This window comes from Oryza sativa, chromosome 7 (assembly GCF_034140825.1).
Source record: "Oryza sativa Japonica Group chromosome 7, ASM3414082v1".
Taxonomy (NCBI): Eukaryota; Viridiplantae; Streptophyta; class Magnoliopsida; order Poales; family Poaceae; genus Oryza; species Oryza sativa.
The window spans coordinates 21,342,675-21,355,257 of NC_089041.1; the positions used below are offsets into that span (position 1 = coordinate 21,342,675).

Consider the following 12,583-nt stretch of genomic DNA (forward strand, 5'->3'; position numbering starts at 1 on the left):
CATAGAAAGAAATAAATCACTTAGTGATTTCAAAATGATTTCAAACAAAAGATTTGCAAAACAACCTTGCCTCTCTTCCAAGCTTGCATTAAACACCTAAATTCCCGTGACTTGCTGAGTACGAAAGTACTCACCCTTGCTCTATAAATATATATATAGTTCCCCCGCCCTGAAGAGAAGATAAGGTGAAGTGAAGATTAGGGTTTCGTCCTGGTTCCCAGCCGTCGCCTGTGGTGTTGGGTGTTAGACCGTTGGTTCCGCTGCTGCTGCTGCTGTTGGTGCTTCCTCGTCCGCGTCGTCGGTTGTATTCTCGGGCTGTCTGAGCTGCAACCTAAGTTAAGGTAAATAAGTCCTCTATTTATTTTAAGGATTGCTATGATTCATATTTGTCACCGTGGGTACCAGCACTATGTCCTGGGACTGGTACCGAGATCGCGGTTTCGTAGGAAGCGGTTCGCGCCGTTTTCCCTACGACACGCTCCTGTCAGGTGCCGTTGTACGGCGGTATCAGATTGGGGTGTGACACTCTTTCTAAACCCTAGAGAGACAGAAGGGGAATAGGTAAGGCTAGATGGTTTTTTTCTTTTCTTTTCTTTCTTTTTTTTTTTTGCTAGGATGACCGAAAGAAGTCATTCAAATATTATTAAGATAGAGGGAAAAAGGGTTACAATAAGGTTTTTCATCGAGGAAGGATATACACCAAAACACATGCCCCGACACCACACGCTGCAAAAACACAAACTATAGAGCGGAAAGCTAGATGGCTTTCCACTTATTCTATTCCTGTCTCTACAGGATTCTTGGTTTTTTTTTTAACTTTTAATTGCTTATTTAATTCAAGATATTCTACGGGATTTCGCTGTTTAGTTTTTTTAAGGGACTTTAATTACTTATTTAATTCTATATGTTGCTAAATTAGTTTGGGTTAAGAATTCAAGTCTGTTCAGATTGTAGCTAAAATAAATCTTACCAAATTTTGACAATTTGACAATATTGCTAAGTTTTGGTAGAATTTCTTATATATTTACCATTATATATTTACCAGAGTTTAGTAAGAAACTAAATGGATACACATATTTGACAACTTAAAAAAATTGTATAGTTTGAAATGACTTCAATTTGAACAACCCCTTCATGACGAAAATTTAGCACGCTTTCATTGTAGTGTCAAAATTCGTTGGAATATTGTAGGTAGTCAGCGTGTTCATATATAGACGTCATGTCTATTTCATTAAACCTCGTCCTTTCTTTCATTCCGGATCAAAGGATATTGTGAACACATGTACTACCGTTTATATAATCATATTCTTTGTCGTCTGACCCGGATCAAAAAACCATCTCCATCATTTACAAAAAAGATTACGCGGGGATAATCGATCACTACCAACTCTCATCTCAACTCATGGCGATGCACCCGTGCACCACTACGCTCCTCCTCGCCTTCCTCGCCGTCGCGCTACCCGGTGGTGCCAAGGCATGGCATTTCTGCGGCAGCAGCGGCGACGTCTTCGCGCCGAGGAGCACGTACCAGTCCAACCTCGCGCTCCTCTCCGCCGGCCTCGCCAAGAACGCCTCCGCCTCCCCGGCCCTCTTCGCCGCCGGCGGGGTCGGCGACCCGCCGGACACGGTCTACGGCCTCGCGCTCTGCCGCGGCGACACCACGAACGCCACCGCCTGCGGCGCGTGCGTCGCCGCCGCGTTCCAGGACGGGCAGCAGCTGTGCGCGTACGCCAGGGAGGCCACCGTGTTCTACGACCCCTGCTACCTCCGCTTCTCCGGCAGGAACTTCCTCGCCGCCGACGGCGACAACTTCGCGGCCTACTTCAGCAAGGTGCGGAACGTGACCGCGCCGGCGGAGGTGTTCGACGCCGCCGTGGTCGCGCTCCTCAACGCCACCGCGGACCACGCGGCGGCGAGCTCGCCCAGGCGGTTCGCCACGGGCGTGGAGGCGTTCCGCGGCTGGGGCGTCCGCGACATCTACGCGCTGGTGCAGTGCACGCCGGACATGTCGCCGGCCGGCTGCCGGAGCTGCCTGGCCGGCATAATCTCGTGGGTGAACGATCCCGACTACTTCAGCGGGAGCCCGACCGGGAGGGTTCTTGGGGTGCGGTGCAACTACTGGTACGACGTGCATCCGTTCTTCCCGGGAAGCCCACTGCTGCGTCTCGACGCGCCGGCGTTTGATGTATCGCCGCCGGCGCCATCACCCGCTCCGGTGGCGGCGGACACGACACCACCGGCGGACAGAGCAGGTGAGTTTTTTTTTGTTCTTTTTTTTTTTGACAGTTGATAGAGATCTAAAATTTTTTTCTTATACTTTCTCTGTTTCACAATGTAAGTCATTCTAGCATTTCCCGCATTCATATATATGTCTAGATTCATTATCATCAATATGAATACGGAAAATGCTAAAATGACTTATATTGTGAAACGGAGGAAGTGGTTAGCTACCAAGAAATTCTTAATATCTCCGGCTCTCTAGATTTGAAGGTCGGCCGACGGAATAACTAAATTGACCGCCAAGGGCATTTTGTTTTCTTGTAGTGTCAGTGACAAAATGGTTTACATCTCAAGTTAGTCTCTGCCGTGCCGTCAACCCTGGATGGATTATATGATTGTGACCGTATATCGTATTTAGAGTTTATGTTCAATAAAACATGCAATTATAGAAATATGGTGGACTCTTTAATCTTTACTCCTACTTATAATACTGTAGTTTAGATAAAACAAAAGGCTATATCAATTACAAACTGGAGTATTTACTAATTTTTATATCCGAATTTTGAGCAAAAAAAAAAGACATAAAAGTGCTAATTATAAGCCTCCAAAGTCCAATATGAGGACAACCCTATATTTATTAATCTTTAATTTTGAAATATTAAATTGAAACCCCAACACTAATTACTTATGATTAATTCCAAAACTCCAAAATATTAAATAAAACACAAAAAAACACAGAAACTATATTACTAGGATGGATTATAAAATCAGTATTTTATTTTATTCTATAATTTGAAATTAATAATTGACAGGTAGTAACTGCTGTAGACTATTCTTTCCATCTAGTAATTCAATATGATTCAAAATGTAGTCACCATATGATTAAAATTTTAATTTGTACATTATTTCCTCTGTTTCGAAAGAGAAGGCACATTTTATTTTGTTAGGACAAGTTTTTGACCAACAATACTTTATTATAATATATTTAGGTGACACAAAATTGAATTTATTATATTCGTATTCGAAAGTACTTAGTTATCATTATGCTTTTATAATATGTATCACATAAGATATCCTAATAGAGCAATTGTTGATCAAAATTTTGTCCTGCCGAAACAAAATATGTTTTTATATTTTGATATGAAGGGAGTACTAATACCAATAACCTGTGGAGCGCATAGTTTAGCGACTAGCGAGTAACTGAAGAGTCATTTTTTCATAACATAAGTTATGTGGTATACACATTTCTCTGTTTTTTTTTAAAATGTTCTAGTTAGTTTTACGAGGTCAAATAAGAAAAGTCAGGCTACAAAGACATCAAAAGAAGAAGATGGAAATATTTTCAAAGCGCGTTAGCCATGCACATCTTATAGTTGTTAGTCAAGCTCAAGGTATAAATTGTCCACTTTATGATTATCATATGGTTGTTAGTCAAGCTCAAGGTATTAGATCGATAAATCTCGTTAGTTACATCGTTTTCCATGGGTTTGCCTCCTCTCATATCGAAAAGATTATCTCCAGTTTTAACTTGTTTCACCATTGTCAACAAAGTTTGGTAGGGGTAGGCACGACCAAACTACACATCGCCTGCATAAAAACCGGATCTGCTACCTCTTAATTTATCAGTCCCGTCACAATCAGTTGCTTAATTGACCAGTTAATGACAAATTTAACGCGGAGGTGTCCTTCCTTGACCATTTCTGCGAGTACTAATACTATTTTCTGTTTGTAAATAATGATTCATGCAGGAAGAAAGAGGACAGCTGTGATAATATCTGCATCAGTCGCTTGTTCCATTGTCTTTGTATTGATTATTTCAGGTTCTGTTTTCATCTGCTTGAAGAGGAGGAAGGCTTCCAAAAACCAGAACAGTGAGTGGCACACATTTTATGTTTCATTCAGAATTAGCATGAGTTTCAGTCTGTTGATGCCATTTTTACCCCAATGCCAGCTCCAATCATCCCAGCACCGAACAAAATCAAAAGAGGAAATTGCGCGATCTTCGATTTACCAACACTGCAAATTGCAACTGATAACTTCTCTAACAGTAATAAGCTCGGGGAAGGCGGTTTCGGTACTGTGTACAGGGTAAATAACCATAGTATGTAAGATAAAAAAAAAATAGACCTGACTACCATTTTCTCTTCTTCTCTATAACAGGTTCGTTTTGCAGGGAAAGCTTGGTAATGGGCAAAAAGTAGCAGTGAAGAAGCTGTCACAAGCACAGTACACCAGAGAGGGACTGAACCAGCTGCACAATGAACTTCAGTTGTTGGCTGAGCTTCAGCACAAGAATTTTGTCAGATTACTGGGTTTTTGCTCGCATCAGGATGAGATGATGCTTGTTTATGAGCACATTAAGAACGGGAGCCTTGACATCTTTCTTTTTGGTACTTTCCTTCCTCTATGGCTGCTGATCCAGTATTTTGTCTGGTGACACACTGCAAACTGATCTCTTTTGAAACTTATGCTTACATTTGAGCACAAAATTGTTAATTTTCCTCTAAAAAGCTATACTATAACCAGCTATGCCAAGGGATTGACAAGAATTAAATGAGTATTGTATAAGTAGTGATGGAGTGTGATGGATAATCCAAGCACTGTAGCATTTTCGGCAAACGAGTTGCTACAGAAATTAGCTAATACTAGAATGTACAATTAACAATCTCCATTTACATGATTGTAGTAATTTTTTTAGATATGACATGATTGTAGTATGGCCTTCCATATATTGTATATGATAAAAAATGTTTAATTCAAATAATTTATTTTGTTGAAACAGATACTAGTAGGGCGAAGACACTTAACTGGGAGCAACGGTACAATATCATTCTTGGAATCGCAAAGGGAATATTGTATCTTCACGAAGATTCAAGCATAAGGATCATTCACCGTGATTTGAAAGCGAACAATATATTGTTGGATGAAAACATGAACCCAAAAATTGCAGACTTTGGGTTGGGAAGGCTACTAGGAGGTGGCCATACTCAGACTAAGACGGCTACAGTTGTCGGAACATAGTAAGTTCACAAACATAACTGAAACTTGAATGAGATAAATGTAAGTTTCCCAGTTCCAAAGTGTAGACTTATTGCTGATCTTCTACATGCAGCGGGTATATGGCACCAGAGTATGCGCTATTTGGGAAGGTATCACCTAAGATCGATATTTTCAGCTTTGGTGTTTTGGTTCTTGAAATTGTAACCGGGAGAAGGAATAGCGGTTTCGACACCACATACAACGCAGTGAATCTCCTGACAGAAGTAAGCCCTATTTTCAGCTCTACTTGATTTAGAACTTTTATGGTGGCCTCTACTGCTTGATAATCTGAAGAGACTTTCAAGTTTCAACTGAAAAAAAAATGACTACATTGATATAACAGGTGTGGAATTGCTGGACAAAGGGGACGGCACTGCAGCTGGCTGATCAATCACTTGATGGATATTCCGACAGCAAAGTGCTACGATGCATCCACATTGGTCTTCTTTGTGTCCAAGAGAGCCCCATTGACAGGCCAAGCATATCTTCAGTGATTCTAATGTTAACCAGACGCAGAATAAAACTCCAGCAACCGCGGCAACCGGCATTCTTCTTTGGAGGGGACTTCAGTTCAGTTTATCAACAACAACACAGACATCGCAACTACATGTATGATAAGAGTGGCGTGATTGTTGAGGATAAATTCTCTGTAAATGATGTCACCAATACTGATCCCTATCCTAGATGATCTGAAACTCAGAATGTGACTGCCAGAATAGATTGGTGTTCATTATTTGTACGAATTCTTTCATAATGGAAAATTTCACTTGTATGAAATTGGTCAAACTAAACTACGAATTCTTTCAGTTGAGAGAAGTCTTTGATATCATTTTAGTTGAGCTGATCAACAGTTTCTTGAAGTCTTCGACGCTGAGGCTGAGGTCAGAGTCGGCAGACAAGTCACATCACAGCAAATTTCTTCTGCGATGATTGTCTCTGCAGGTTCTGGAGCAGTTGAGCACCGAGAAGCTGGGCCCCACCTGTCATTCTCAGCCAGCACCACACGGTCAATTGGTCAAACTAAAGCCGCACGTTACATAGCTTGCGGGACAACTTTTCTCCAACCCACAGGTGACGAGTGACGACGGGTCTCCGCGGTCATGGCGCGCCACCGCGTACGCTGCCTCCTCGCCGCCGCGCTCCTCCTCGTCGCGCCGATGGCGGCGGCCCAGCCGTGGCAGTTCTGCGGGCAGAGCGGCAACTTCTCGGCGAACAGCGCGTACCAGTCCAACCTCCGCCAGCTCTCCGCCACCCTCCCCAAGAACGCCTCCGCCGCCCTCTTCGCGGCCGGTAGCCTCGGCACCGTCCCGGACATCGTCTACGCGCTCGCGCTCTGCCGCGGCGACGCCAACGCCTCCGCCTGCGAGTCCTGCGTCGACAACGCCTTCCAGGGGGGCCAGCAGCTGTGCCCCTACAACAAGGACGTGTTCATCGTCTACGACCTCTGCTACCTCCGCTTCACCAACCGCAACCTCCTCGCCTCCGCCACGGACAACGGGAGCCCCATGATGCTCATGAACGCGCAGAACGCGAGCGCGACGGCGGAGGTGTTCGACGCCGCCGCCGCCACCCTCCTCAACGCCACCAGCGGCTACGCGGCGGCGAACTCGTCCAGGCGGTTCGCCACGGGGGAGGAGGCCTTCGATGCCGCCGACCCCACCATCTACGGGCTGTCCCAGTGCACGCCGGACATGTCGCCGGACGACTGCCGGAGCTGCCTCGGGGGCATAATCGCGTTGATACCTCAGTACTTCGGCCGGAAGAGGGGCGCGAGGGTTATCGGGACGCGCTGCAACTACAGGTACGAGGTGTATCCTTTCTTCGCCGGAGGCTCGATGCTGCGGCTCCCGGCGCCGGCGGCGCCGGCGGCGCCTCCGCCTGCACCTGGACCAGCAAACATGACCCCACCGGCGCACACCGGAGGTGAGTTGCAGATTTGCGGTCAAAAATCAGTTTCGTTTGGAGTAAATTTATAGCACTCCCTCCATTTTTCAAATTACTTGTCGTTTTACCTTTGTTGTTAGTCAAAAATTTGTATATTTAAGCATCGATGTGTAGAAAATCATATAGTTTAACATCACACTATTTATGTTTTTAAGATTTACCATGAGAAATACTTTCATAATATATATAATTCACATGTTAAATTATATGAATTTCTAAAAGTTAATGGTGAAAGATAAATGTTTAACTTAAAATAAAGCTAGAACGATGAGTAATTTAAAACAGATGGGGTGTTGGTATTTAGCACAATAACAACTCCTCATAATTAGTTTTCCATCAATTTTGAGAAAACTAGGAAAAAAAATTTACCGAAGATACCAATATAGTAGTAGTTTTGAGTAGAGAAAGAGAGAAACTTACAATCAGTTCGAAGAAAAAGGAAGAAAGAACCCCTAAACTAATTTGCATGTCTTTAAATTGTTTTGTGCTGTCTAGGTTAGAAATGCTACTGCGTTAAGAATTGTGGCTGCTCTGCAGTAGGGCTGAATTGCAAATTTTTTAGGTAAAGACAAAAATGTCTTTATCAGGGAAATTGGTTGCATGGGGATTACTGAACATTGGTCAGAGAAATCTGGTTGCTATGACATATTAATATAGATAACCCTGTGCTCTTTTTGCCCTTTTTTGGATAGATCTGACATTTCTGTTGTCCTGTTTCTTCACACATTTATTCCATGTAGAATTGGTAATAACTGCATTTCCATTATGCAATATATATGTGCCTTAAACATGTAAAGTTCAACAACGATTTTGGTTTCCTCCATGTATTGCCATTTAAGTAGGAAAAAACATGAGAAGATGAAACCATATTCTAAAATGCCATTTTTTTACAGTGAAGAAAGCCCTGTATAATATATTGAAAAGTTTGCGATGTGCTGTACAGGTCAAAAACTGAAAAGTGTTGAACTGTAGCATGTACCTTTTTGAACAGAAACTTAATTATAGTGGAAATGTATCATCATATTTAGGTTATGAATTAGTCTCGTTAAGTTCATATCTGTCTGAAATTGAAATCACTTGCTTGCAGAAAGAAAGAAAAATAAAAGTGGAACAGCTCTAGCCATTGCACTGCCCCTAGTTGTTGTATTGCTGGCTATGGTTGCCATTTGTTTTTCTGTTCAGAGGCGGAGAAAAAGATCAAGGTCAAAACAGCAACATTCATGTAAGTTCAGTAACAATTTTGATTATTATTATAGGGAAATAGTGATTCCCTTTGACAATTCGAATTTTATTCTTCCCTACAATTTTTAGTTGGAAATGACGTCACATTTATTTCAGTTACATCGCATCAAAATTTTGTTGCCCTCTTTTGATAGATTCAATGCAAATGGGGGAGGACATTGAAAGCGTAGATTCACTTTTTATCGATCTATCAACGCTGCGTGCTGCGACAGGTAACTTTTCCGAGACAAATAGGCTTGGTGAAGGAGGATTTGGTTCGGTTTATAAGGTACAATCATATATATCTCTCACTTCATGTAATTATGTTCGCGTTCTGCTTCAATAAGTGAGTGCCTACACTTATATGCAGGGTGTCCTTCCTAATGGTGAAGAGATAGCTGTAAAGAGGCTCTCTATGAGTTCAGGACAAGGAATAGAAGAGCTAAAGAATGAGCTTGTTTTGGTCGCCAAACTTCAGCACAAGAATCTTGTTAGGCTTGTTGGTGTTTGCTTGCAAGAACATGAGAAATTGCTTGTGTATGAATACATGCCCAATAGAAGTATCGACACCATTCTATTTGGTACTATTCTCTACTCAGAATTCAACAAATTACTGGTAAAACTGTGGTTTACTAATGGTATTTCTTGTTCAACTGGCAGATCTTGACAAAAGGAGGGAACTAGACTGGGGAAAAAGATTTAGGATAATAAACGGAATTGCTCGAGGATTACAATATCTTCAAGAAGATTCTCAGCTGAGAATAATTCACCGGGACCTCAAAGCAAGCAATGTTCTATTGGACTCCGACTATACTCCTAAGATTTCGGATTTTGGTTTGGCAAGGCTATTTGGGGGTGATCAAACAAGGGAGATCACACGCCATGTTGTCGGAACGTAGTAAGTATTGTCCATATTAACCCAATCAGATACAAATATAGTATGTCAGCATGAGTAATTTTATTCTCTTACTGCAGCGGATATATGGCGCCAGAATATGCGATGCGTGGGCACTATTCTGTAAAGTCAGATGTCTTTAGCTTTGGCATATTGATGATAGAAATTGTGACAGGAAGGAGAAGCAGTGGTTCACTCAGCTTTGATCAATCAAACGATCTCCTAAGTCTTGTGAGTCCTTGCTCATTTCCTGGACTCTTCTACAAATTTAAGTAGCTTACTTCTTCTTGCAAAAATCTGAATCATCTTTGCCAATATGAATATATGATGCAGGTATGGGAGCACTGGACCATGGGAACAATTTTGGAGATGATGGATCCCTCTCTTACAAGCCATGCTCCTCGAGACCAGATGCTCAAGTGTATTCACATTGGGCTACTGTGTGTTCAAGATAACCCAGCAGATAGACCTATGATGTCAACAGTGAATGTCATGCTTAGCAGCAGCACAGTGTCTCTTCAATCTCCATCCAAGCCATCATTTTTCATTCCCAAAAGTGACACAGACTCAAATATATACTCGGAATCACACCCACTAACTTCCCAATCGACTGCCTCGACCGGTAGGTCGGGAGGGATGTCAGTTAATGATGTGTCAATTACAGAGCTTGAACCAAGATAAGGAAACCAAATCCTTCGAATTTAAGATAAGAAAATCAGTGACAACGGTAATTGAATTGTTACTTTTAAGAAACAAACTTCAGGGAGAAGGCCATAAACTTGTAGGAGAAGCATTGAATTCTGAGTGCATTTCTCCATTGGCTGAGTCAATATTTTGGTTGGTTTTGTTTGTTCGTACAAGCCACCCTTGTTTATTTTATAGTTTGAAAATTGGTTGGTTGCACATCCAGTGACAAAAATTTATGTAGAAGCTATACACACAAAATAAAAATTTGTTGCAAACCTTTTACTGATGCTAAGGTGGCATACTGCGAATAAATCTAGCTTTTCAATTTCTTCAGATAGTGGTAAGACTGAAATTACACACGACCTCTGCATCAACCAGGCATGTACACAACTTAGAAAAAAAAACCTAAGACAAACATAAATATATTATGTTATCTTATAACAATTTAGGCCAATCCCAATATGAGTTTCATTCTCATTAAACGGGGTGTCATGTCAATATTATTTATGATGTGGCAAGAAATTAATGAAATGGTCAGATGATAAAACCATGTCGACATTGTTTTTAATACAACTTGTATCTTGTATGTATTGTCTATGAAACAAGAAAAACAAAACAATAAATTGTATGAGCTATTTTAATCAACTATATACCTTTTTGCTTATGTGGAACTTTTGGAAATATAAAAATAATATCTTCCATTGAAAATGGCATTACAAAAATATATGGTTAGTCACATCCAAAATATATACAGTCAAGACAAGCCAAGACAAAACCATAAAGTTTTATATATCTACTCCAAAACAACGTTTTGAGGAAGGACCCAACGCTTGCTTACATCTGCCATCGAAAAAAAGACTGAGATGATACCGTCAACAAAAAAAAAAGTGACAAACCAGCACCGAATTTGCCAAATCGAGATAAACTACATCAGGATTTTCACCCTGAATTAATCACTAGTATTATGTGCCATGTCCGAATAAAATGAACACAATTGGTTGTATCCACTAGAACCGACTTTAGCAATTACCAACCAATCTTTCTGACCAAAACAGAAGATGCTACCCGCATGGCACAAACACATACCAAACAGTGCCCATGTGCAGCCATTAGGGACGAAGCGCTAGCCTCCTGGATCCTTCTCTCCTTAGAGTAGGTAAATAGCAGGCTATAAACCAGCTATAAACATATTATAAAAAGATAAAGAAAGAGAGAAAAAAGAAGCGGGCTACAGATCTGTAGCCAGCTGCAGCACGGACTCTAAGACGTAATATGTGTATGACAGATGAACCAGATATTAATAGTATAGTAAGCAACTATTGTATGAATTGACTATTACATTAGCTATAGATGATTTGGAGCTCGTAGTGGGCTATACTATTAAACTTGCTCTTAAGGGCTTGTACGGGTACTCCCTCCGTTTCAGGTTATAAGACGTTTTGACTTTGATCAACGTCAAATTGTTTCAAGTTTGACTAAGTTTATAAACAAATATAATAATATTTATAATACTAAATTAGTTTCATCAAATCAATAATTGAATAAATTTTCATAATAAATTTATCTTGAGTTAAAAATGTTACTAGAAATTTGGTCAAACTTAAAGCAGTTTGACTTTGACCAAATCAAAACGTCTTGTGACCTAAAACGGAGGAAGTACTTTTTTTTCTTCTAAATATAGGTCTGTTCAGTTTGATAATAAAATGAACCTTTTCGGAATTTGATAATGTTAAAATTTTGGTAAATCGGCAACATTGCCAAGTTCTACTAGGATGTGCTCAGTATAGGCCCTATTTAGTTCCTAGGGAAAAACTTTTCACCTTTATCACATCGAATATTTGGACACATACATAGAGTATTAAATATAGACAAAAAAAATAAAACTAATTATACAGATTGCGTGTAAATTGCGAGACGAATCTTTTAAGCCTAATTGTTTCATGATTTGACAATGTAGTGCTACAGTAAATTTACTAATGACGGATTAATTAGGCTTAATAAATTCATCTCGTAGTTCACAGGCAGAATCTGTAATCTGTTTTGTTATTAGTCTACATTTAATACTTAAAATATGTATCCGTATATCCGATATGACATACCAAAACTTTTCCTACCACGAACTAAACAAGGCCATAATATTATCAAAATTCTATGGACATTACCAAAATTAGATAGCAAACTACATATAGCTACATAATTATTAATTTTATCAAATAATGATATAGTTTAAAATACCATCAATTTAAACAAGCCTATAATGATACGTAACTTTTTTGCAGGTTCGGGGGAAAAATTAAAAAGATGGAGCACGTTTCCCTACATGATAAAATCGATTGGTTTTCACCGTCCGCTTTTTGTACGAATTTGGTCGCAAGTTACTAGAGTTCGGCTCTTCTGGTTCCTATCATCTCCTCCCTCGTTTTCCGTGCGCACGCTTCTTAAATGTCTAAACAGTGTATTTTTTGCAAAAAATTTCTATAGGAAAGTTGGTTTAAAAAAATCATAATAACCCATTTTTAAATTTTTTTTAGCTAATACTTAATTAATCGTGCACTAATCCATCACTCTGTTTTCCGT

At 40.5% G+C, this 12,583-nt stretch overlaps 2 protein-coding genes across 2 annotated transcripts; both read left to right on the forward strand.

The window, feature by feature from the left end:
* The first annotated feature begins 1,274 nt into the window (after positions 1-1,274).
* LOC4343476 (cysteine-rich receptor-like protein kinase 10) lies at positions 1,275-6,036 on the forward strand. Its single transcript, XM_015789973.3, has 7 exons — positions 1,275-2,252; positions 3,969-4,091; positions 4,172-4,308; positions 4,394-4,610; positions 5,003-5,240; positions 5,333-5,483; positions 5,603-6,036. The coding sequence occupies exons 1-7, from the start codon at positions 1,403-1,405 to the stop codon at positions 5,945-5,947; spliced, it is 2,061 nt and encodes a 686-aa protein (XP_015645459.1). The 5' UTR covers positions 1,275-1,402; the 3' UTR covers positions 5,948-6,036.
* A 290-nt stretch (positions 6,037-6,326) lies between these two features.
* LOC4343477 (cysteine-rich receptor-like protein kinase 6) lies at positions 6,327-10,292 on the forward strand. Its single transcript, XM_015791343.3, has 7 exons — positions 6,327-7,182; positions 8,291-8,425; positions 8,580-8,713; positions 8,795-9,005; positions 9,085-9,322; positions 9,400-9,550; positions 9,653-10,292. The coding sequence occupies exons 1-7, from the start codon at positions 6,360-6,362 to the stop codon at positions 9,998-10,000; spliced, it is 2,040 nt and encodes a 679-aa protein (XP_015646829.1). The 5' UTR covers positions 6,327-6,359; the 3' UTR covers positions 10,001-10,292.
* Positions 10,293-12,583: the final 2,291 nt, after the last annotated feature.

Coding starts and splice junctions, on each gene's coding strand:
- LOC4343476 (XM_015789973.3), top strand. CDS start 1,403: ATGGCGATGCACCCGTGCACCACTACGCTCCTCCTCGCCTTCCTCGCC. Junction 2,253..3,968: donor ACCACCGGCGGACAGAGCAG/GTGAGTTTTTTT, acceptor TGATTCATGCAG/GAAGAAAGAGGACAGCTGTG. Junction 5,241..5,332: donor GCTACAGTTGTCGGAACATA/GTAAGTTCACAA, acceptor TTCTACATGCAG/CGGGTATATGGCACCAGAGT.
- LOC4343477 (XM_015791343.3), top strand. CDS start 6,360: ATGGCGCGCCACCGCGTACGCTGCCTCCTCGCCGCCGCGCTCCTCCTC. Junction 8,426..8,579: donor GTCAAAACAGCAACATTCAT/GTAAGTTCAGTA, acceptor CTCTTTTGATAG/ATTCAATGCAAATGGGGGAG. Junction 9,323..9,399: donor CGCCATGTTGTCGGAACGTA/GTAAGTATTGTC, acceptor CTCTTACTGCAG/CGGATATATGGCGCCAGAAT.